The 24350-nt window shown below is 34.7% G+C and overlaps 3 protein-coding genes across 4 annotated transcripts in view; 1 reads left to right on the top strand and 2 right to left on the bottom strand.

Moving 5' to 3' along the window:
• Positions 1-24350, bottom strand: part of LOC118265648 (hemicentin-2) — a 307809-nt gene that overhangs the window by 222236 nt on the left and 61223 nt on the right. The window lies entirely within an intron of this gene.
• LOC126910883 (uncharacterized) lies at positions 7612-9931 on the bottom strand. Its single transcript, XM_050695080.1, has 3 exons — positions 9615-9931; positions 7702-9534; positions 7612-7616 (listed from the first exon to the last, which is right to left on the bottom strand). Exons 1-3 carry the CDS (start codon positions 9805-9807, stop codon positions 7612-7614), a joined length of 2031 nt encoding a protein of 676 aa, XP_050551037.1. The 5' UTR covers positions 9808-9931.
• On the top strand, positions 10442-11038 carry LOC126910882 (uncharacterized). Its single transcript, XM_050695079.1, has 2 exons — positions 10442-10734; positions 10815-11038. Exons 1-2 carry the CDS (start codon positions 10542-10544, stop codon positions 11036-11038), a joined length of 417 nt encoding a protein of 138 aa, XP_050551036.1. The 5' UTR covers positions 10442-10541.

The raw sequence follows: 24350 nt of genomic DNA, 5'->3' as shown, positions 1-24350 counted from the left end.
ATCTTCATTTTTTTTTACCGTTTAGTTTTAACTTTGTAGGATTCGTGGTATTCAAATTATTTTTCACTATTTAAATGCAAAGAATAATTTATTTCCTGTATAAAAACAAAATAACTCTCTGTTTTGTACCAATTTAATTTGCTGGTTCTCTTTTGAATGACTATTACCATATAAATAATACAAAGCCTGCTATTGACGCGTTATTCTGTTCATACGAGATGTAACCAGTAAAATACGAATGGAATAAATTTGTCGATTTCAAAAAATGTTTTATTTTTATTTAAAACTGTAAATTGATTGAATTTGATGTTTTTCATTGAGCGTGCAGTTTTTGCTCGCGGCTTTAATATTGTTACTGGGATATTTAAAAATGTAACTAACATCCATTCATGCTACGAACTTTTCAATTATTACTTATTTATTTTCACTAACGAATGTGACGGCGATGTCTTGTGTATTTATTATATAATATTTGTGCCATTTATATAATATCTTATATACGTATGGGGTTATATACATACGTATAACCTCTTATGGTTTAATTTAGTTTTTATTATCTTAGCTGAAATGAGCGAAATAGTTAAGCCAATAAGTGCATTCTCTTTGAGCTAATTTGAACTTTACAAATACGGCAACATATATTTGATAGGTCGACGGTTGACCACTATCTCGCATCGCAATCTATTCACTAGGGTCTTAAAGACACCCAGATTGTACCCATCAGAAAACAAATACTCTGGCATAGAATTCCAATATTATGTTACATAGAATTATCATACTTATCTTCAAAAAAAATAAGGAACAGAATGTGTGCCACATACCAAAGCTCTTACAAAATCTTCATTCAAACAAATTCATGATAAACATATAAATAGAAATCAGAAAATAAATACCTTATCTCACACTGACTTTTCCACGTAAAAAGGTACGTAATAAATTCTCACATACAATACAATATCTTCTAGCATATATACATATATTATACATACATAGGTAGTTGTGCTTCTAAAATATAAATACGATATATTATTTGTCCCGCTCCACGATAAATGTTGCCGTTTCTCTCCCCAGGGAACCACTTCAAAATATCATAAAAAATCCACGACAGCGTTCGTCATTCGTATATAACATTGTAACTTGAAATATAATATGTTGATATATGTATGTATTAGGTATACTTCTGTAATATATTTGAGTTATATCTGTTTTAAGTAATCTGGTAATATTTATGTAATAAAAAAATGTTAATCACACTAATATAAATGTGAAAGTTAGTTTGTTTGGATGTTTGTCCGTTAATCACGCTGAAATTACTGAACAGATTTTAATCCAGTTTAACCTGACTTGAGTGATAAGATAATTTTTGTCCCATGGAATCACGGGTGAAGTCGCTGACAGAATCTAGTGATGATGATGAACGCCTATACTTGCACGTATTTTCTTCACAGGCGTCTGTAGATAGGTTAGGTAGGCTAGATGCTACTTATTGTAAAAATACATTAATTAATTTATTTATTAAACTTATAATAGGAGACAAGCTTTCAGAGGCAATTCGATTCTCATGTTATGTAAAGAAATCCGTAATTGAAAAAATTCGATCGACTCTGACATCGTTTTTCGTCTACAAAAACTTTTCTATCACGTTCCTAACCATACAACTACCACAAAGAACCCAATTTCAATAATAACAATCGAAATCAAAATACTATAAAAACCTTTCACATATCCTCATAAAAAACCGAAGCACATTCTCTCTAAACCTAGATAATAATACCCTACTAAGGTCACGTCATAATAATCTTGAAAAATGTCTCGTAGTGACGTAAAAACAGTATATCAAGTAACAAAATCTCTGCACGAGCGTTTTTGTACGAAAAAAATAGTCGACTCCACTGTACAATGTCAGTACAGAAGTTGAATAAGAAAAATAAAGACAGACAAATAAATAATACATGAATTGTAGCGGCTATTTGTCAGGCTAACCATGACTTATGGTTGTGCGGACTGGATATACTGTCAAAGGTGTTTGTAACTGTATATATAGGATCGATTTATTTATTTTATTGTGGGGTTTTACTGTTACATGTTGTATAGGAAGGTATGGACTAACTCGGCCTTCAGGCATCAAGAAAATAGCGTATTCCTTCTTAATATACTGGCAATGGCATTCTGACTTCTCTGGTGTTATGGGTGTCTATTGGCGGCGTTGGTCACTTACTATCAGGTGATATATTAACCCGGATGACTTTTATCGCACATGGTGTAAGCCGTAAACGAACATACGCATCTCCTGATGGTAAGCAATCGCCGCCGCCTATAATCACCCTAACCACCAGAGGCCTCCGGTAACGAAACACAACGCAAACGCTGTTTTACGTTCCATGGCATCATTCTGGTCGACCCGACCCATTCGTGCTGAAGCATGGCTCTTCCACACTTAATAGATCCGAAGAGCCAATTTCTCAAGTTCCATTATTGTAAACTTCACCAGTTTTATTTATACACCCTTTTCCATAAAGAGAAACTTGATTGATGATTCAGAATTCATCAGTGTCAGTGGTCAATGTATTAAAGGGGAGTTGAAGGTCACCTAAGGAAATTGAAACGGAAAAGGTGTATTGCTATTGAAATGGATCCTGATTGATACTTGAAGATTATAAAGTATTTTTTCCTTAAAATAAGGTGTTTATGTGGTCGGTAAAGCGTGGGAGAGCCATGCTTTGGCACAAAGCAGGAAAGGGCTGACTTAACCGGAGTAATACCACGGCCTCACAGAAAACCGACGTGAAACAACGCTAGGGTTGTGTTTCATTGCTTGAGTGAGGTTATCATAGGCCTCTCCTAAATTTACTAATCCCCGATACTCCAACAACTCTTAAATTCCTAACCTCACATTTATAACGCCTTCGGTGTTTCGGAAGTCCATGGGCGGCGGCGATTACTTACCATCAGTGATCCGTCTGCTAGTTTACCACACAAAAAAACGTTTTTCAAATTATATTTGTAGAAGCGTTTTTCAAAAATATCATGGTACTGTGCATGTCCCAACTGAAAGATCTTAAGAAAACTACTTTAGAAATCAATAAACTTAAGGCTTGGCGTCCATATGCAGTCTTTTGAAGTAATCCCATTTTCCAAAGAGTACAAAAAATAAAATTCTTCTTCTATTTTATATCAGTTCTCTTAGGAGTGCTTGCAGAGCGCAGCGTGTGACTCCAACAGACATTTGGGCAACTGCCCAAGATTTCCAAGCGGCGCGTCGCGTTCATTGACATCGAACGCTCGTGATTAAATCACAATGGAATCGAACCTAATCAAGTGTGCAGAAGATTTTTTGGCAATAAATATCCTTTCAACATTAATGGCGGAGTTAATCGTCTAAGTAATAGAATGTTTACCAAGTTTTTGGTTTGGTTTTGTTACATATTATTAGTGTTTTTGCTTTGATTTTCTCATCAGTCTACGGTTGTTACGCTAACTGCTTGATACTAGGTCTCGAATTTGCATTTTTAGGTCATTTTCAACTTAGCTCGCTGCCCGACCAGAACCAGAACCGTACGTACGGCGCGTCGCGTTCCGTGCGCGCCTCATAAATCCATCAGACCACCATAGATGGAGCCCAGTAGGGATGATGCCTGATTCGGAGCTGCGGACTACCTAGCGGGTTTACCGGGGCTCCGGCTCGAAAAGCAAGATCAGGAACGTGGTGTTTTTTAGTCAATAAGAGTGTGACACTCCCCTCACCCCTTAAAAAATGTCATTACAATTAAAATCTGCGATAAAAGTAAGCTTTAACATTTTTTGGTTATTAACACCTGTTTCACTACCTTCATATAACTTTACGATAACTTTATGTGACAGATAGTGCACACAAATTACGTATTTAATTCAAAATTATCTGATACATAGCGGCTATCCAGACATTGTGAAACATGTCCTTAATTAATTACCTAATAGAGAATAATTAACTCTAGGTGTAAAAGGTATTGAATTTAAGCTTGCCACGTCAAATTAGTCCGAAACACTAGAATTCTGCATTACTAAAAGCCAAATTCTGGTCTATATTGGTATTATTTTGCTCTATTGAATTTCATCATCCTTTCACAATACGGCATGCCATATTAATTTTGACATATCAATACATTGATTAGAGTAGAATTATACCTATATCATTCTCAATTTTCTAATCAATTTAATAAATACACTATAATAGGATTTTAGTAGAAAGTTAGATAGAATTTTGCTTACCAATTTTCACTACATATTTTATAAGTCACATCTTTTTAAGAGTTCATTTCCACTATCACAATATCAAACACAGACTTATTTATTTTCAAGACAACAATAAAAATGTCAGATCACGTATATCGTAGTCTTTGCTCAGACAGCAAACCTAACACCCTTGCGTCAGCAACGAGGCTGTCACGAAACAAAACAACAAAAGCCTAGAAAACAATAAACTATTGTTTTTCCATTAGATTCTAGACAAGTCTAGGTCACCTATTGAAAAATAGGCTCTGATACTACGGCAGCTGACAGCCCTATTTACCGATACAAAGGCATGTACCTCAAGGTTACGATCTACCTTCAGAATATTGAATAGGTGAGTGGTTAGGGCTGTGCTGTATCGGCTAAGCAGAGCTGGTGAGAAATAAAATATTTTTGGTACATATTTTTATCATTTTTTAAAGTGACGAGTACAAAATTTCTAGATTCTAAGTGCTCTTGGGCTAACACTGAGTATGAATTGTCAATTCCAACGCATGGTTGGTGCGTTATCTGGGCAATCGGCTGCCGCGCAACGTGTAGCGGATTTGATTCACGCATCTGGGCAATCGGCTGCCGCGCAACGTGTAGCGGATTTGATTCACGCACTGAATAACTCTTTGTGTTTCGGGTCAAGGTGTCATGTATCCGTGAACTTGCATGTTTGTGTTTACAACCAGATTTCCAAGATGGGCCAATGTTTCTTAAAAAAAATATTCTAGACGAAAACAGCAGGATATGCTGAAAGTAGCAATGAATATGGTGTAATGTAAATTCCCTAATTTACGCATTGTTAAACGCACAAAATATCCCATAACCTGTAAGGAATAAGTTTGAACAACCAGTATTCAATGACACAACCTCTTAAGACATAAGTTCAAACAATCAATATGCAATAACAATAATTATACTAAGCACGTGTAAATTATATGAAAATTATAAATAACCCAGTCCTTGAACAAGCTCAAGTCACATTTCAAACTTGGCTTTATCGTAGTACACATCGCGCAACTCCTGCTGTGTGACACACGCCTTATCTCAAAAGCTCTTGTATAGACTGTCTAGGTACTCGTATTGAGCACAAAGGTTGTCACGAAATTCAGGTTCAGTACATTAAAGTTGTTGATAACATCGCTTGTTTATTGCAAGAGTGACATATCTCAAAAACACGGAGTTTTCGGAGTACGTGAAAAAAATGCTCTTTGATTAGTATATTTTTTAGTGCTAGAATGTCATAAAGATCCTTCCACTCGAATCCGTTAGATGGCTCCACATGTCGTTTTAGCACGCTCACGGCGGCGGCATTCGCTTGTTTCAATATAGTGCTATCTCAGTTACTCAAAAGTGGTGGACGCAGACGCACGCATCGTGTTCCTCAAGGACGTCATATTTGGAGTTAATACGTTCTTGCAACAAATGGTAAGAGCTATTTTCACATTAACCATTTTATACAATATGGAATTATTTTGTATTATGACGTTATTGCAACATAAACTGCGTTAAATTGATTTGTATCATTAAACAAAATGACGTTATTGCACGTAAAACTAAGGGAGTTTTTGTATTAGTTATAGTTAAGTCATTATTGTAATAATAACAATGCATTTTAACATTGAAAACTAAAAGTCACATTTTGAATTATGCCATTCTTACAGAAAACATTCACATATTTTAAGTATTATTATGAGATGTGTTGCTATTGCAACAAACAAAATATTATTTTGATTATTTTATTGTAACTTTCGTGAGACATACTAAATTAATTATTATGTTATCGGCTTACTCACGTACTGTTTTGACGAGGAACTCGACTAGTTTCAAGCCATGCTAGAGGCTCATATTCATGAGCAGCATTCCGCGACACACGACGCGGCGATTGTCGCGCTGCTACTGGCGATTCGAGGATCGCGCCCATCGCGCCCTCTGTCTGGAATCGCGCGCACTATCTGGCGCGCGCGACGATGTTGGCTCGTTAGACTCGTTCGCCGGCGGCTGCGCAGGTGTTAGATTCGATTCTCGGGTCGGTATGTAACACCGTTTTTGCGCCGACCCGAGAATCGTCGGTTATATACACTAAGGTTAATTAATTCAGAATCGGATGCTCGCTTGCCTAGACTTAATCAAGGCAGTTTACTCACCGTGGCTGGAATATGTTGAATCAAAATACCTATTTAATCACTCGATTTTCATTGAACTCGATTTTCATATTATTTTTCTTTTTAAATAAACGTTGCCACACTTGGATTTTTTCCTGTGTCGTGAGTACGACATGACACTCAGACCCAAAACAACAATTTATGAATAGTTACTTCGATTACTTAGGTAGTCTACTTCTGGGTAGGTTTCTGCTATTGTCAAATTTTATTTTATTCCCCTAAACGCAGGCAAAGCCGCCAGCAACAGTTAATACATCACACACAATAGAACATACCTCACAAAATTACATAGAAACAACTTAAAACACCCAATCATCGCATTAACCACCTCAACAGATGCCAGCACAATTCAAAGGAGACTTGGCAAGTATCCAAAAATACTATATACTTATATTAACACACACGTGTCACTTAAACATGTCGCTTGTTTATTGCAAGACTGTCATAACTGAAAAAACCTAATTTTACAGGAGCGCGATTTTAAAGTTTTAATTTGAGTTACACATCTAAATTACAAATAAAGTACTGGCAAGCCGTATTTCATATATTTGTGCATTACTGTACTTGTAAAAGCATATACTAAAAAAAATATAAGTGTTGTCTTTGTCTAGTAATAAATGAAAAACGAGAATTAGTCCTCACTTGTGTCGTTGTTGTAGAAAAAAATTAATCATAAAAGTATTTTCCCGAAATAAGTCATTCTTACAACAAAATATTATGCGAAAATTCGTTAGTTAAATAAATTATGACAGTATTGCAAAAAAGGTTGAAGGCATTTTAATGAAATAAAACAGTTTCTACAGGTTTTAAACTTTATTATTTAGCAAAAATAAAGAAGAATAATCAACTTTATATAAAACTTTTTGTACTTTACCTACGTAGGTACTTATTAGAAAAATATAATTAGAAAAATTTAACGTATTTGTTATATTTTTAAAGTAATCGAAAATCAGTTTTTATTACTAATGAAATCTTTAAAATAAGGAAAGAAAATGAAAAAATAAATCAAACTTGGAATAGACACTGAACTTAAAAACAAACTTCTTAACATAGATTAATCATATCTCAGGTACTCATTATTTAACAGCCTCATAATTTCAGTCTATAATATGATAGTTAATCAGTCTTCAACAACAATCCTATAAAATCAATAATTGAATAATTCTTAGATAGTATGTTATACAATAGCTTAATCTGTAAAAAAAAATAGTTAATAACAAATTATAAATTTTCAAAAAATGACTTATAAAATGAAGGTATGTGTTTTTTATTAACTAACTCCATGAGATCACTCTTTTTCTTCCTGTAATTCCTGGTTTTGCTGTAAAAGCTGGTTTCAGTTGTAGTTCTCTATTTACTCTTTTCCGTTTAATGATATCAATATTTTCAAACTCTTGATCGTTGTAAGATTTTTTAAAAAAGACGCTATTGGGACTCTCTTTCCTTACTTCATATACTTTGACATCATTAATTTTCATAGCAGCGAGATTCACACAACCTAAAGTTGAGTAAAGTTCTTTTAAATCATAAAAATCTTCGTGTGTTAATTCATGTACTTTAAAAGGCGGTCCCTTCTTCTTTGCCATTTTTATAGCAGATATGAAAGATTCTGGTGTATAAAGAGGCCCGCTTCTTTCTTGACGTTTGACCTGGCGTTCTATCAAAGAATGAACTGCGTCCCCTTCATTCTGCGTATGACCTTTTATTAGGAACTTATGAGTAATTTTGTTTATATTAAGTGTTGTAACAGCATACAAATATAGGCCTACCATAAATTTGTTTTTCTGCTGTCCAGCACAGTTGTCACTATAAAATACGATTTCCGTTTTTCCAGCTTCACATGCTTGTTTTAAATAGTTAAGCACACAGCTTCCTAGTTCATTTACTCCCCTATTTCCATTGGACTCATCCCAAACGTAGCAGTCTGTTGTTTTATTTATAATGTCATGGATTGTGAAATTTAAAACATTTAATTTGCATTTATAATAAAATAATGACACATTTCCTTTAGGCAATTGTACCACAGCTTGTAAATCGTAGACAGCAATCAAAACATCACAATCTGTTTTACTTTTATCATTTTCTTTCTCTAATCTCGACAGCCGCTTTTCTTCTTGATGCTTTTCAAAATCATCTTTCAGTGATTGTTTTTCGGTTTCATTAGCCGTTTCATACACATGACATATTTCACATAAGTCTTTTTTAGGCATGAAAAAAGATATGTTAAAATCTTTTGTGAAAATTTTATAAAATATGGCATAGTTACCAAAAGGTCTATTGTTGATTTTACAATGCTCTTCATAATCTTTATGAATGTCTACTATGGATTTGCCACCATCGATGTACAACTTTGATGTATTTGCTCGGCAATAATGACTCTCAATTTTTGGAATACCTTCAATAAAGTCGCGTATTCCTTTTTTGATGTCTTCATCAACTTTTTTTTGCTGTCCATGTTTTCCACGTCTATCTGTCTCTAATAATACACCAGTCACTTTATTTTGTTTTTCAATTACAGTACGGATTGGTCGGTCATTAATGTCTAGTGTGTTTTTGAAAAATGCTTTGCAGACACGAATCTTTTCTCCATTTTGAATAAAATAAAATGCATGATTGTTATCCCTGGGTTTTCTGGTACCTCCAACACGAATATAACGATATCGTGGCTGGACAGTCTGCATACAGTTGGAAATGAACTGCCATTGTAATTGTAAATCACCCAAACCCCAATACGAGTGGAATATAGCCTTTCGATCATTATCGTTAAATTTCTTAGAACATTGCAGTTTACATTTTTCTGAGCACGCTGGTTTTATTTCTCTCTCTGGTCTTAATTTTTTCATTGTCGTATTTATCTCATAACACTTACCACTATTTCTGGCTTTTTTCAAAATGTTTCGTCTCCATTTATCCTCTCTCCTGGACCGCTTCCTCCCTTTTTTTTCAGGAGTATTAGAAACTGTCGTTCTTTCGTTGAGTACTGTAGTTGTATGCGGTGACGATTCGTTTTCACTAGAACTATTGCCTTCTGTATCAGGTACGTAATCGCGATCTCTGTCAGAATCATCACATTCTTCTTCGGGATCAAATAAAGGTGGTTTGCTAGTAGAAGCTGTGAAAAAAAATGGTAAAAGTAAGAAATTATCCTAAAAAGTAATTTGTATAAATTCTTGGCGATGGCTGTACCCTTACCCTGTAATGAGGAAATTTGAGTGCTTCTGTTTTCAAACTCCGTTTCGTCTTCGCTTGATGAACTAGATGAACTAGATGAACTAGATGAACTAGATGAATTAGATGAACTTGAAGAGCTGGACGAAGCAGAGGATTGGCATCTATTTTGTCTGGGCAGTTGTAGTATTTCCGGTAATGGAATTTCTTTCTCCATGTCTGTGCTTTCTTTTGCCTCAATAAGATTAACTAATAATCGCCCACGCGACGCCTAAAACAAATAGAATAGAAACAAATAACATCAAAATAATAATTATTATGTTATCGGCTTACTCACGTACTGTTTTGACGAGGAACTCGACTAGTTTCAAGCCATGCTAGAGGCTCATATTCATGAGCAGCATTCCGCGACACACGACGCGGCGATTGTCGCGCTGCTACTGGCGATTCGAGGATCGCGCCCATCGCGCCCTCTGTCTGGAATCGCGCGCACTATCTGGCGCGCGCGACGATGTCGGCTCGTTAGACTCGTTCGCCGGTGGTTGCGCAGGTGTTAGATTCGATTCTCGGGTCGGTATGTAACACCGGTTTTACGCCGACCCGAGAATCGAATCTAACACCTGCGCAGCCGCCGGCGAACGAGTCTAACGAGCCAACATCGTCGCGCGCGCCAGATAGTGCGCGCGATTCCAGACAGAGGGCGCGATGGGCGCGATCCTCGAATCGCCAGTAGCAGCGCGACAATCGCCGCGTCGTGTCGCGGAATGCTGCTCATGAATATGAGCCTCTAGCATGGCTTGAAACTAGTCGAGTTCCTCGTCAAAACAGTACGTGAGTAAGCCGATAACATAATAATTATTATTTTGATGTTATTTGTTTCTATTCTATTTGTTTTAGGCGTCGCGTGGGCGATTATTAGTTAATCTTATTGAGGCAAAAGAAAGCACAGACATGGAGAAAGAAATTCCATTACCGGAAATACCACAACTGCCCAGACAAAATAGATGCCAATCCTCTGCTTCGTCCAGCTCTTCAAGTTCATCTAATTCATCTAGTTCATCTAGTTCATCTAGTTCATCTAGTTCATCAAGCGAAGACGAAACGGAGTTTGAAAACAGAAGCACTCAAATTTCCTCATTACAGGGTAAGGGTACAGCCATCGCCAAGAATTTATACAAATTACTTTTTAGGATAATTTCTTACTTTTACCATTTTTTTTCACAGCTTCTACTAGCAAACCACCTTTATTTGATCCCGAAGAAGAATGTGATGATTCTGACAGAGATCGCGATTACGTACCTGATACAGAAGGCAATAGTTCTAGTGAAAACGAATCGTCACCGCATACAACTACAGTACTCAACGAAAGAACGACAGTTTCTAATACTCCTGAAAAAAAGGGAGGAAGCGGTCCAGGAGAGAGGATAAATGGAGACGAAACATTTTGAAAAAAGCCAGAAATAGTGGTAAGTGTTATGAGATAAATACGACAATGAAAAAATTAAGACCAGAGAGAGAAATAAAACCAGCGTGCTCAGAAAAATGTAAACTGCAATGTTCTAAGAAATTTAACGATAATGATCGAAAGGCTATATTCCACTCGTATTGGGGTTTGGGTGATTTACAATTACAATGGCAGTTCATTTCCAACTGTATGCAGACTGTCCAGCCACGATATCGTTATATTCGTGTTGGAGGTACCAGAAAACCCAGGGATAACAATCATGCATTTTATTTTATTCAAAATGGAGAAAAGATTCGTGTCTGCAAAGCATTTTTCAAAAACACACTAGACATTAATGACCGACCAATCCGTACTGTAATTGAAAAACAAAATAAAGTGACTGGTGTATTATTAGAGACAGATAGACGTGGAAAACATGGACAGCAAAAAAAAGTTGATGAAGACATCAAAAAAGGAATACGCGACTTTATTGAAGGTATTCCAAAAATTGAGAGTCATTATTGCCGAGCAAATACATCAAAGTTGTACATCGATGGTGGCAAATCCATAGTAGACATTCATAAAGATTATGAAGAGCATTGTAAAATCAACAATAGACCTTTTGGTAACTATGCCATATTTTATAAAATTTTCACAAAAGATTTTAACATATCTTTTTTCATGCCTAAAAAAGACTTATGTGAAATATGTCATGTGTATGAAACGGCTAATGAAACCGAAAAACAATCACTGAAAGATGATTTTGAAAAGCATCAAGAAGAAAAGCGGCTGTCGAGATTAGAGAAAGAAAATGATAAAAGTAAAACAGATTGTGATGTTTTGATTGCTGTCTACGATTTACAAGCTGTGGTACAATTGCCTAAAGGAAATGTGTCATTATTTTATTATAAATGCAAATTAAATGTTTTAAATTTCACAATCCATGACATTATAAATAAAACAACAGACTGCTACGTTTGGGATGAGTCCAATGGAAATAGGGGAGTAAATGAACTAGGAAGCTGTGTGCTTAACTATTTAAAACAAGCATGTGAAGCTGGAAAAACGGAAATCGTATTTTATAGTGACAACTGTGCTGGACAGCAGAAAAACAAATTTATGGTAGGCCTATATTTGTATGCTGTTACAACACTTAATATAAACAAAATTACTCATAAGTTCCTAATAAAAGGTCATACGCAGAATGAAGGGGACGCAGTTCATTCTTTGATAGAACGCCAGGTCAAACGTCAAGAAAGAAGCGGGCCTCTTTATACACCAGAATCTTTCATATCTGCTATAAAAATGGCAAAGAAGAAGGGACCGCCTTTTAAAGTACATGAATTAACACACGAAGATTTTTATGATTTAAAAGAACTTTACTCAACTTTAGGTTGTGTGAATCTCGCTGCTATGAAAATTAATGATGTCAAAGTATATGAAGTAAGGAAAGAGAGTCCCAATAGCGTCTTTTTTAAAAAATCTTACAACGATCAAGAGTTTGAAAATATTGATATCATTAAACGGAAAAGAGTAAATAGAGAACTACAACTGAAACCAGCTTTTACAGCAAAACCAGGAATTACAGGAAGAAAAAAGAGTGATCTCATGGAGTTAGTTAATAAAAAACACATACCTTCATTTTATAAGTCATTTTTTGAAAATTTATAATTTGTTATTAACTATTTTTTTTTACAGATTAAGCTATTGTATAACATACTATCTAAGAATTATTCAATTATTGATTTTATAGGATTGTTGTTGAAGACTGATTAACTATCATATTATAGACTGAAATTATGAGGCTGTTAAATAATGAGTACCTGAGATATGATTAATCTATGTTAAGAAGTTTGTTTTTAAGTTCAGTGTCTATTCCAAGTTTGATTTATTTTTTCATTTTCTTTCCTTATTTTAAAGATTTCATTAGTAATAAAAACTGATTTTCGATTACTTTAAAAATATAACAAATACGTTAAATTTTTCTAATTATATTTTTCTAATAAGTACCTACGTAGGTAAAGTACAAAAAGTTTTATATAAAGTTGATTATTCTTCTTTATTTTTGCTAAATAATAAAGTTTAAAACCTGTAGAAACTGTTTTATTTCATTAAAATGCCTTCAACCTTTTTTGCAATACTGTCATAATTTATTTAACTAACGAATTTTCGCATAATATTTTGTTGTAAGAATGACTTATTTCGGGAAAATACTTTTATGATTAATTTTTTTCTACAACAACGACACAAGTGAGGACTAATTCTCGTTTTTCATTTATTACTAGACAAAGACAACACTTATATTTTTTTTAGTATATGCTTTTACAAGTACAGTAATGCACAAATATATGAAATACGGCTTGCCAGTACTTTATTTGTAATTTAGATGTGTAACTCAAATTAAAACTTTAAAATCGCGCTCCTGTAAAATTAGGTTTTTTCAGTTATGACAGTCTTGCAATAAACAAGCGACATGTTTAAGTGACACGTGTGTGTTAATATAAGTATATAGTATTTTTGGATACTTGCCAAGTCTCCTTTGAATTGTGCTGGCATCTGTTGAGGTGGTTAATGCGATGATTGGGTGTTTTAAGTTGTTTCTATGTAATTTTGTGAGGTATGTTCTATTGTGTGTGATGTATTAACTGTTGCTGGCGGCTTTGCCTGCGTTTAGGGGAATAAAATAAAATTTGACAATAGCAGAAACCTACCCAGAAGTAGACTACCTAAGTAATCGAAGTAACTATTCATAAATTGTTGTTTTGGGTCTGAGTGTCATGTCGTACTCACGACACAGGAAAAAATCCAAGTGTGGCAACGTTTATTTAAAAAGAAAAATAATATGAAAATCGAGTTCAATGAAAATCGAGTGATTAAATAGGTATTTTGATTCAACATATTCCAGCCACGGTGAGTAAACTGCCTTGATTAAGTCTAGGCAAGCGAGCATCCGATTCTGAATTAATTAACCTTAGTGTATATAACCTACAAATCAATGGTATCTGTATTATATTATTAAATACTGTTCATGTGGATTCAGTATATCTATAGGTATAAAATATGGGAGAGCCATGGTTCGGCACGAATGAGCCGGCTCGACCGGAGTGAAACCACTGCCTCACACAAAACCGACGTGAAACAACGCTTGCGTTGTATTTGTATAAGCCCGCCCATTAGTGCCGAAGCATGGCTTGAAATGAATAGGTATTTGTAATTTGGAAACAAATAAGGTTCCTGCATATAAATTACCAGCACGTAACATAACAGTCAATCTCTCAGTCACGCAGAATTTAATATCCGACTCATATTTATTACGTTTTCATCAAACATTATGTAACAGCTACCATATACATAGTTTTATCAACATAATTATGTTTTGTGTCAATCATAATATTATTTTGTTCGTTCAATATTGATCCCACTGTGAAAATAAATAAAAACTAAAAACGATAACAAAAATTGATTGTGCGGAATTAATACTATTTGCAATGTCAGTATCAATTGCATACATCTATTTATTGTCCAATTTACTCTTTAACTGGTACAAATCTAATAAATCAAGGTAAAGAGTAAATTGTATATTATATACGTATATATATATATAAATATATGCCATTTTACTCATGGCACTACACCTATGCGTTTAAAACTTAAGACACTACACTATTTTACTTACGCCTGAAATGCTACTCAATTTTAAGTTATGCTTAAATATCGTGCTATCTCTGTCTTTTATAAAGAATTTACAGCGACAGAACTATTTTAAAGAACATTTTAAAAGTGAGTACCTATTAGAGCAATAGTATCACAATTTCTCCAATATACCTTCCAGTTACCAGGAGAACAGGAAAAGTACTCAACTAAAGAGTATTTAATCTCTAATAGTTACCACGACGGAATCCTTTAACACGATCCGGAAAAGAAACGGACCGATTGCAAAACGTAAAAGGCGAAAGTTTTAAATCGATGTGAGAAACGAACATACGGAATTTACTTTCAACGAAGGAAACTCACGAAAACAAACGAATAAAACTAAGTAAGTAACTATGCGAGTACCGTACCTACCAATAAAGTTTTCTTGTAGAAAATTTCAACTTAAATTACATTAGTTTTTTTTTACGATTTTGTGTTATGTATAGAAAAGGTGCTTTGTTTCATTATAATACTAGTATGGTCGTGGTGAATTTAGTGTTAGGCCGGAGATTTAAGACGTCCGCTTCTCATGCATAAGAGGTTGCGTTTTCGAAACCCACCAACGGTAAAACGGCAAAGTACCAATGTGACATTTTCTATAAGTACTTTTTAAGATTGTCTAAAATAATTAGACACCACTGACAATACGGTACTAAGGAAAACATCATGATAATTAAAGCTCAAACAATCTTCGTATGAGAAGTCAGAAGGAGCCACTTATAGACTTTTGATTTATGATGATGTAGATACTAGTGAAGTCGTAAGACCAAGTCGCACCACCAACAAAATGTATACAGCTGTCAACTTTGTTGCGCAACCAAGTAGTCGCCGGCAACCATAACAAAACTTGACAAAAAAAATGTTATAATTTTCCCGAATATGCAAAATATTCTTTATCTATATAGTAACTATTGACCATTTTTCAATATTTTTTTGTTACCTGCCTATATTTTTACGTTTGATTTCATCCAACTAATGGAATAATGGTCAAAACTTGTAGATTGGATGTAACGAATCGAAAAATACAATTTGGCAGTTTTTTTGTAACTCAGTATTAGGTACAAAATGTTCAACGAAGCTTTAAAATTTGTGATAAAAGAAAATTATTATAACAGATTGATTTTCGAAAATAAAAAGGTATATAATAACTTATTTAGTTTAAATATAAAGATAAGTTCATTAACATTTTATTATTAGAAAACAAAAACATCGGTTAATTGGTTAAATATTTTAAAGTGATTTTACAGGATTTTGAAACTAGCCAGAAGACTTCCACTGTTGAGCAAAGTCCTCTACATTGAACGACAATTACCAATAATTACTATATTTAAAACATAAAACAGCAATATTGCACAATAAAAATAACAATTACATACAAACTTTAGGCTTTCTGAACACAATATTTACAATTATGGGTAACCACAGCATGCATAATATGATTTTAAGTTCACAATAATATATAAAAAAAAACTAAATAATCAAAATAAGGTGTGAATAAAAAAAAAAACAAAAATTAAGAATAACAGAATGAATTGCCAATTCCAAGCTAAAGTACGTCACTCTTTCTGATAATTCTGAGGAACTTAGGGAGGCGCTGGAAGTGAATGTCGAGTTCTGGCAACGTATTTGTCAGGTCATTGTACAGACGGGCCAAACGTACAACCGGTGAATTACGACCCAATCGTGTTCTACAAAATTTGGGTTTAAACAATCTGCATGGGTATCTCGGTATTCTTGTAGGTACATGATATACAAACTGACCAACCAGTGTAGGACTATCAATTTTGTCGTTAATGACTTTATGCAAGAAGGACATGTCGAGACACAGTCGGCGCCTGGAAAGCGTATCGAGATGAAAATGTTTTAGTTTTTCTGCATATGTCTTTACTGTTTTTGGTGTCTGAAAGCGGTACGATAGACTGCGAATGAATTTTTTTTTGGACTCGTTCAATTCTATTTTTGTGTATACTATAATCCGGGCTCCAGACCGTGCTGCAGTACTCAAGTTTACTTCTTACATAGCTATTGTAGAGCAAAATGATTACTATGTTAAACTAAAATAATTACTATGTTAAACTAAAATCTATAAAACTTTATTCAATTTCTTTACTTTTATTAAGATAATAAGCGGAGATACAATTCTAATAGAAAACCAGTTCAAAAGAACACAATACTCGGTTACACAACAAGCTATGAAAAACCAGTATAACCTGACCGCTAAACGTGCGAAAAGATTAAATAAAGCGAGACCATGATACATTGGTTTTGTATCGCTTGATGTGTTCTCGGAATTATTTAGGCATGAAATTTTCCCAAATTGCCTGGTCCAAGGATACTTTGTTTTTAACTCAGTGTTTTCCAAAGTAAAGTAAACAATATTTTACTTTCGCTAGCATCCTAAGTAAACTAGTATTTCATAATGTTTACGAAATTGTTTCGGTTCTACAGATTGGTGCGACCCTATTTACTGAGCTAAATGTACCTACGTCTGTCTCAGTTTATATAACGATGTTTCATTATCATCGCTTTTTAACTGACTTCAAAAAAGGATGTAAACCTGTATGTAAGTAAGTACCTATAATTATGTATGTATGTTACGTACGTTTGGCTGATCAGGTTTTGTTGCAGTTTTCAGCATAGTATTTTTTAGACTTAGGAAAAGGTTTTTGAAATTACCTGACTTAAACATTGGAGGCGGTAAAAAAAAATTGAAGGCCGACGAATCTATTCTACTATCCATTCTCCAATCGATCGATGACATCTATTGAACATTGAATTACTACATGCACACAAACGAATCAGGAAGGCGGACCTGTATCTCGTTAAGAGGTCATAAAAATCGGTCACCCTATTCTTCCCGAACACGCCAGTCGCATTACACGCTCTAAATGCAAAACAAATAAGAATTAACACGTTCACACATTGGAAGTGAGCCAAAGTGGTGTCTAACCGGACCTCTATAAAAGACAGGTTTACAAAGAAAATCCTTTGCGATACGAACGAATGAAATCGGCAACTATAAGTGACGGGAGGAGACTGGGAAATCTTCAGATACAGTTTGATAGATGACTAAGCTATGGAGAAAAGAAATATAGTTTATTTTTTGGATGTCATGGTGGTGTAGGTTATGTCTTGCTTTGTGATTCGTAGCCATCTTGAAAATGAAATTGTGATCATAAATGTAAAGACCACAGGGAGCTGTTGAATGTAGGTCACCTAAAACTAGTTGAGTCAGAAGCTGATTCAGCAGTTGACATCTTATCTACACAGCTATAGCATATATAAAGCTACTATTATTTGTTGACATTTCAAAAGTACCTTTTTATGGCTTAAATGGAATAAATGATTTGAATTTGACTTTGCTGAGGAGTTTTTTTTTTGTTTTAGCGCTAATTTTCGGAACTGCTGGTCCGAATAGAATAATTATTTTTGTGTTAAATAGCCTATATATCGAGGAAGGTTATATACAAAACATCACGCTATTATCAATATAACACTGAGTAGAGCGGGCTGAAACCGCGCGGAAGTATATGTCTTGATATGACGAAATCATAAAAGTACGACACAATGCTTTTAAAGATTTAAAACATGAATTAAGTCGCTTCAGTTCCTTTTTTGTTTAAATAATACAAATAATCCGCACTCAATTAATCCGATTTACATTTGTATCGAAAATGTATCATCAGATGATAAATCATGGATGCATTCGTGTATTTAGTGATTTTATAATTACAAAGTAAAGCTCATTTTAATTCATTACTGTTTGAACATTAATATTTCCTTTTTCATTATTTCTGAGTAAAACGAAAAAATATGAAATTATTAAAACCTCTAAAAACCAAAAGACTGCTTTGTAGATTAAGCCTTGAGCATGTCTGCTGAGCATATACTGGACACCCAAAGAAAAGAGCCTACTCCTTTTCCGCGCGCGCCTAAAAGACCAGCAACGCACCTGTGACTCCTCTGGTGTTGCGGAGTGCGGACTACCATGGGTTTACGGTGATCGCTCGACCATCAGGTGACTTGAACTGGGTCGGTTGCTATTAGTTCCAGTAAAAAAAACACTCCTAGTAAAACTTTACCAAGGTGGGAATATACATTGGAAATCAAATTCGAGACTCGGCAGTCCCAGGGACGACCATCTAACCAACGCATCATCATCATACGCCGGTAGACGTCCACTGTTGAAAAAAGGCCTCCCCTTTAGTCTTCCACAGGCAGGCATAATATGAATTAACTTCAAAACATTGAGACATTTGACATAACCTAACCATAAATCAGCTTAACAAAGAGCTTTCCTACCAAAACTGGGAAAAAATTGCCATTAGAGCATTTAATCTGAAAATACCAAGCCACAAGGTTAAAATTCGGCTGAAACTTTTCAGGTTTTTGCCCTTAAAATTCTAGGTACGTAACAAAAAGCAATAAGTAATTACTTAGCCGCTTCAGACTTTTCAGGTAGGCTTATAGCATTCTTGTTTTCATACAATCATAAATATTATAGCTGTAATCGAACTAAGAATATTCGAAATATTGGCCTCTGATATTATAAATTCTACTTTCAGGGCATTAGCCTTGGTTAAAATTAATTATTAAACTACTGAATTTTAAATAATGTGGGTGGAAAGTAAGGTTGTATTTTAATAAATGTTTCAAACATGTTGTGTGAATATTGGTGGTACCTAATTGTTTTCTAGGTAGTGTTTTTAGTTTGTCTCTAATTACTATTTTCCGTTATTTGTAAGTTCTATACAGTTCTAGTGTTAGTAAAGAATATATTTACGTTAGTATTCATATGGAACACTAATTAACATTCAAGTAAATTGTTTCTTGATGTTTTCCTAAATGGATTGAAAATGGGCCGAACATTCTAGACGCATTTGACTAAATACTACAACTTGAGCTACATATGTTCATAAATGCGAGCCAAAATTAAGCAATCTAACTTCCTTATATTAATTTATCCGCTGCGGCCTGCCTGGGTTGCTAAAGTAACCTGTATAACTTAACTTATAGTTTTTTTTTAAGTGGGGAAAATTATCCAATGACTTCTCCCACCTTGGGTGAGGCGAGAGGGAGTGTCAGACTCTAACTGACTAAAAACCACCCCGTTCCTACTCCTGCTTATGGAGCCGGAGCCCCGGTAACCCGCTAGACAGTTCGCAGCTCCGGGTCGGCGAACCTATAGACCTGGATTATATTTATAGAGAACAGGCCACAAGAAAGAAGAACAAAAGTACATGACAAGTGTTGGATTTTCAAATAAAGTTGTGACCCTTTTTAATAGTTCTAGACAGAGGTTCACACATAAAACATGAGCAACTGTCATGTTGTCAACCTAATAAACTTTACCGAACTAAACAAAAAAATACTGGGAATTTCTAAAACAGTAGAGTACTAGCGTCAGCCATTTTATCAACATCCACTTACAATTCACGGTGCTAGCGACACCTACCATACCACCCACAAAAATAGAATAAAAAAAATGCAAACTGTATGTGGGAGCAAACAGGCTCGCTCCCTAGGGTCGAAAGTTGATGGAAATCGAATGGAAACATGACTAACACGTTTGCGATGAATGCGACGATTCTCTCAATTAAAATGGCGCCCGCAATATGGCGGATTAGGGTTGTCAAGGACGTTCCTTTTTTTTTCGAATATTTTTTTGAATGAATGATTGATCGATATCTGTTTTCGAGTTTTTCTTTTATTTTATCTTGTTATTTATATTTGAAAAAGAATTTCGTTAACTATGAATGTTGTGAATGGTATTATTAGAATTAAAATAGTGTACTTAAATGTCAATCAATTTTTATTATTTTGGGATCTGAAGTAAGAATAATATTTATAGATATAGTATATATAGATAGAGATCTTTTCTATCTTTAAATAAAGGGATGCCGCGTTTCAAGAGACGTCTCTTCCCCGAAAATGAACGAACATTCGTAGAATTGAACAAAATTTATAACTATTTTATTAAAGTTTTATTAAAATACAACCTAGGTGTAGTTGGCTTTTAATTTATTTCACCAGTCTCTAAACACTAAGTAGTTATTAATTAAACACACAACAAAGGCTAAATTAGTACTAATGAAATTCAATTCGACAATGGAGTAAAAACAAAAAAACTTGACTGGAGCACCTACCAAATATAATTAGAAGTTTGAACCAAAAGTCGTTTACGAAAAAAGACTAATTTTCTTTCGCGATTTTCATCAAAGATGTGCTACGTAGTTATGCTACGAAAATATGATAGCTGAGTTTTAAAACTATTTAATAGTCTCTCTGATACTAAGCTATGTAGCTGTGCGAGGACGATGTGCCACGACATCTACTACTACTGGAAATTTTCAAATCTTTAGACGTTTTTGAAACATCTAGACCAAATAATAGTAAGAACAATTAGTAATACTTCACATTGTACAAAAAAAGTGTAAACGTTCATAAATACTCTTTTAAATCACTTTTTTTTCATAAATTAGTACCTAAGTACGTTAGTAGGCAATTTTTCACCACCCGATAAAATATGGTTGCCTTATTAACGCAAGAAATACATAAAAATACAAATAGTGAACAATATAAATCTCGAACATGCCAACAGAATGATTTATAAGTAACCTGTAATGTATTCAAATGTTTTTGTATTCAGCTTGTTATGTCAAAATATTCAAATTAAATGACTACTATAAATGGACTGCTTACTCGCGAAAATATTTGTACACTCGGTGATGAATAGTGTGAGGGTAATATCTAGGTTGTTATTTTTTTGGATACGTAGTCTAATTTATACATATGGTACTGTTGATATTGGGTTGTCTAAATTATACATATTATAGTACTCCTGATATAAGGTGTTTGACTCAATTCCTAGAATTTAAAACCTAAAAACTTTATTGACATATTATTACATATACACACACACATTTTTCATTACGATTCCTATTATCTTACATTGAACTCCATTCCTAGTTCAGTGCTATCACTGGTCTTGTCAGTAAGAGTCTGACACACCTTCTCGCCTCACCCAAGGCAGGAGAAGTAACTAGAGGAGAGTATTCCCCCTCAAAAACCAAAAAACCCTGTCCCAATCTGTCGACCAACGAAGCAGTCAAAAAGATAATAATAAAAATTATTCAAATTTAATGACAACTACGAAAAATACATTACAAAACATCTCATAAAATCGATATTAGATATGTGTAACAAATACGTTATGTAATTGAGGCACCTATATCACAAAATATCTAACAAAATCCCCATCTTCCCTCCATATTTTCTTCAGGCGTTGTGAAACGCGATTAAAGGCTTAAACCCATTGGATCTGAGGCTTAAACGAAACTTTATTCTAGTAAGCCCAGACTTCAAGCGAAGCACGTATTCTAAAGAAAGTTGATATCAAATTATTGTTACAAAGAACTTGAACTAGATAGACTGAACATTTCAGTATTTTTACTAAAGGAATATATTCACATACTAGAGGGATTTAGCGTTATTTACCTATGTGCTTGAGGTATTTACGTAATGACTCGCTATTTACCTATGTACTTAGGATGTGTCGATAAGTCATGTAATGACGGTAAAATAGGATATATTTAGCACTAACTCTACTCTTTTTGTGGGTATTGTGAGAGCCAATTAACAAAAAGTTGCTGCGGACAACGTAACAGGTTACCGAGGCTCCAGCTCAAAGCAGGATAAGAAACGGGGTGGTTTTAGGCAGTAAGAGTCTGACACTCCTTCTCGCCTCACCCTAGGCGGGAAAAGCCATTGGATGATTTACACACTTCAAAAAAAAAGAAAGGTGATTATAGCAAGCCCTTAAAAAGCTTTTATTTAGCAGTGGACATTTGGTTGATGATGGCTTTTTATGATTAGTTTTATTGTGTAGTCATGCAAAATGTATATTACAATAGGTATAGACTTTAATATTTCACACCTGTACTAAATAAAATCTATTTTTATCTACATACCTACAAATAAAAGACACGAGTACCAAGTAGTACCAGTCACGAAGATTACAGAACTTTGAGCTAAAAAGGCTACTTAAGTATAACAAGAAAAGAAAATCAATATTTCCATAATTTTTGACGTAACAAATTTTTTTCGCGTGGCAACCCTAAAATCGTTGGATGTGCGCAATATGGCGCCGGTACCCGACAGTATCGTATTCAATTCGAATCTCTCATTATTATGCATGTTTTTTATTGAATCTTTTCAATTTTTTTCATGGTTTCATAACTAACAGTTCTTTTTTTATGTTTACTTACATGTTTGCAGGATCATCTTTTGCACTAATATAAAATGAAATTATATTTCAAATGGAAACACACACACACAACGTCACGCCTTTTTATCCCCGAAGGGGTAGGCAGAGGTGGAATGTACACCCACTTTTCACCATTTGTGTTATAAGTCCTATGTAATAGGGGTGAGCCTATTGCCATAGTCTGGACATAGTTCCAGACTCCGTGCTACTAACGAGAAATTTTTCGAACATCCGAAAAAAGCCCAGTATTACTTTGCCCGACCCGGGAATCGAACCCGAGACCCCTTGTTCGGCAGTCGCACTTGCGACCACTCGACCAAGGAGGCAGTCAGCAGCAACAGTAAAAGTTCAAATGGAAATCCTACATGAATACAATACTGATTACGTGTGACCTTGATCACAGAAGAGCTGTAAGTTGTCTAGGAACGTTACGCACAAGTGGCGCGGCTGTTACAATGCCGTATTTGTAAAGAGTGTTCAAATTAGCTCAAAGAGAATAATGCACTTTTTGGCTTATCTACTGGACCTATTTCGCTCAATTTGTGTATCGTCAGCTAAAATAATAAAAAAATATGTGGTTCAAATTAAGTACCAAGAGGCTTCCCCATAGGGTATTAGCTACACATCTTAAACTGAATCACAAAAAACACATCACACACGACAACAAAACAAACTCCCTCAAAAAAACAACAAACACGAGCCACAAAAATCAAGAAATCGAACAAGCAAACTCGAGTGCACCGCTAGTTCTATCATCAAAAGACATTTGCCTTTAAATTGAGAGTAAGGCGTTCGCGATGATACTCAACGCTTCGCCGTCTACGTCAGGTAAAAAGGGCCTTACTGAGATAAACATCGTTCCTAACATCAGAGGAAAGACGAAACAAGAAAATCTCAAGGCAAAGCTACAATTGGCAGATAGGCAAGCTGACGTAAAAGTAAGTAGGGTAATTGAAAGAGAATTATTTTCAGCCCTGCGCCACACTGTGAATTGTGAACAGTAGTACTGTGTGTGGATTCTGGTATGGAAGGCAAAGAATACATTTAATACTTTTTGTACAATGTAGTCGTTGTCTTAAAGACATATGCAACAACACACACTAACTGCTCTAACCCAGCAATTAAGGTTGTCATTTCAATTTGAACTTTAAATCGTATCTAGTGTGATATATTTTATAATGTCAATATAGAAAAGTCGACGGTGGGTGGCCAGCGCACAGTCCGCTTGATTTGTAGTTGGAACACTAGCAGCCCGAGCCATGCTTGTTACTCGTATGTGTATAAGGTTTTTTCACTGTTTTTTCTGCACTTTTTAAAGTTACAGAGCGTGTCATTACCTCCCACCCTTTGCTTTTCG

The sequence above is a fragment of the Spodoptera frugiperda genome, chromosome 7 (assembly GCF_023101765.2).
Source record: "Spodoptera frugiperda isolate SF20-4 chromosome 7, AGI-APGP_CSIRO_Sfru_2.0, whole genome shotgun sequence".
In the NCBI taxonomy this organism is placed as follows: domain Eukaryota; kingdom Metazoa; phylum Arthropoda; class Insecta; order Lepidoptera; family Noctuidae; genus Spodoptera; species Spodoptera frugiperda.
Note: the sequence above shows the minus strand (reverse complement) of the source record. Positions and strands in the feature narration are given on the sequence as shown.

Coding starts and splice junctions, on each gene's coding strand:
- LOC126910883 (XM_050695080.1), bottom strand. CDS start 9,807: ATGGAGAAAGAAATTCCATTACCGGAAATACTACAACTGCCCAGACAA. Junction 9,535..9,614: donor TCAAATTTCCTCATTACAGG/GTAAGGGTACAG, acceptor TTTTTTTCACAG/CTTCTACTAGCAAACCACCT.
- LOC126910882 (XM_050695079.1), top strand. CDS start 10,542: ATGGAGAAAGAAATTCCATTACCGGAAATACCACAACTGCCCAGACAA. Junction 10,735..10,814: donor TCAAATTTCCTCATTACAGG/GTAAGGGTACAG, acceptor TTTTTTTCACAG/CTTCTACTAGCAAACCACCT.